We start from the raw sequence: 1,897 nt of genomic DNA, 5'->3' as shown, positions 1-1,897 counted from the left end.
AGCCTGGGGAGGTGCTAGGCGGCCCCCGGGGAGAGCCAGAGAGGCCCTTCGGCCTGCCAGAAGTGCCACCGCCCCCACTGCTGCCTGAGAACAGCAGCGCCTCGGTAGCTGGCCCTCTCGTGTTCTGAGAATACACCACGCCCTCCTTTCCATCAGCCTCTGCTCTGCTCTGCTCCTCTAGTCGCACCTGAAGGGGATGCAGCCTGGGGAGGGACTCCTCCCTTCCGCTGTCTTGGCCTCTGGCCTCGCCCAGGAAGAAGAGCGCACCTTCCCATGTCCCCTAACTCTCTGGCCTCTTGTTCCCCCTCCATTTCTCCAATAAACCGAGGCACCCGCTTTCTGTGCTGTGATGTCTGGCTTTCTGGGAGTGAGCCCCGTGCACCGACTGGTGAGCACCCCAGCCCAGGGAGAAGGCCTGAGGACTGGAGTGCTTCTGGCCTGCCCTCAGCCTGTGCTCCTGCAGGGCCTGTCCCCGAACGCTGCCGGCCTCCCCCTGGCCAGGCAGTGCTGACCTTCCTCCTCAGTCGCTCCTCTGGGTCTGGGGTAGCTGGGGACTTATTCCTCTGACTGGTTTTGAAGGGACCCAAAGGAGGGCACAGGAATCCGCTGGAAGGCTATGTATGTGTGTGTTCGTGTGTGTGTGCACACGCACTTGTGTGCACACTTTTAGCCCCCTTCCCACCCACCGTGCTTTCTGGGCACACCTTCACTCTGCTGTCCCACCTCCACCACACAATGCACCACGGCAGCAACCGTCACAGATGCCAACAGACCTCGGGGCCACCCTGTGTCAGCCTGGACCCCACCCCACCTCATCCCCACTGCTGTCCATCAGACAAGGGGAGATGAGACCCTTGACTCTGGCCCCTCCCCCGTATGCACCCCCCCTCAGCACCTGGAACAGCCTCCCTGCAAAGCCCTGTAGCTGGTAAGGGGATACTGTCTACTGACTCTCCCAACCGCCCCACTCACTGCCCTCACCCCCACATACCTCAGAGCTTCAATCCGGAGGCTAAGATGGCTCCCCTGCCCCCGGTGTGGCCTGACCGTGCATGTCCTCTGTTCAGGAAATGTCTGGGAGGTCATAGGAGGAAGACCTTGAGGAGCCCCAGCCCCACTCTGGAAGCACCAGGCCTGTAGTAACCCCTCTTCTGTGTCGCCCATTTCCCTCCCACTGGCCCTCTCCTTGTCTGCCTTTGCCTCGCCTTATCCCAGAGCCTGGTGCTGTCCTTCCTCAGGCCCTGACCTTTCTACCCAGCTCACCACACTATCTCTGGAGGACCCAGAACCTTCCCTCACTCCCTCCTGGCTCCTCACCCAAGCCCCTTTGCTCCCCGTCACCCTCACTCCCTTCCCCTCTCTTGAACTCTGAGTCTCTGGCCTTTCACGTCCTTGCTCTGCAGGCTAGGCTCTCAGCTCTTCCATGGCTCACTTCCCTCACCCAGGCAAACCTCAAGCATGAAAATGCCCCAGAGTCCTTCCCTCAGCACTCGGAGCACACTCCCTGGACAATGACCTCCATCCTTGTCTTCCGTTACCACCACCGTTAACATCCTCCCGGGTTCAAGTCCTCCAGCTCGAGTCCCCATGGCTCTCCGCTGCTCTGACCTCACTCCTCGGCTTCAGACCCACTCGCCCCAGTTTCTCCAAGACCTCTCCACTTGCCTGTCCTGGAGACTCTTCCAACCCACAGACCTTTCAGCTGAACTCACTATTCCTCATTCCCTCCACTGAGGTCTCCTCCTGCCTCACCTGTCAAGGTCATCATCACAGCTGCCCAAATCTGAGCCTCTAAGATCTGTCCAGGCCTGAACTCTCCCCTTCAAAACCAAATAACCCCTAAGTGCTCTCCTTTCTACCTCCTAAGTATTCCTCTCATCCATCTTTTTCCTCTCTC

The 1,897-nt window shown here is 59.6% G+C and overlaps 1 protein-coding gene across 1 annotated transcript in view; it reads left to right on the top strand.

The window, feature by feature from the left end:
• Nucleotides 1–1,550, top strand: part of LOC105001712 (keratin, type II cuticular Hb3-like) — an 8,172-nt gene extending 6,622 nt beyond the window's left edge. Inside the window, exons 9-10 of the mRNA XM_010858085.1 lie at nt 3–104; nt 1,404–1,550. Coding sequence (XP_010856387.1) covers nt 3–104; nt 1,404–1,550 — 249 coding nt within the window. The remainder of the gene's footprint in view (nt 1–2; nt 105–1,403) is intronic.
• The last annotated feature ends 347 nt before the right edge of the window (nt 1,551–1,897 follow it).

The sequence above is a fragment of the Bison bison genome, unplaced genomic scaffold, assembly GCF_000754665.1.
Source record: "Bison bison bison isolate TAMUID 2011002044 unplaced genomic scaffold, Bison_UMD1.0 scf7180017864383, whole genome shotgun sequence".
Lineage (NCBI taxonomy): Eukaryota > Metazoa > Chordata > Mammalia > Artiodactyla > Bovidae > Bison > Bison bison.
This window is presented reverse-complemented; position numbering and strand designations above follow the sequence as displayed.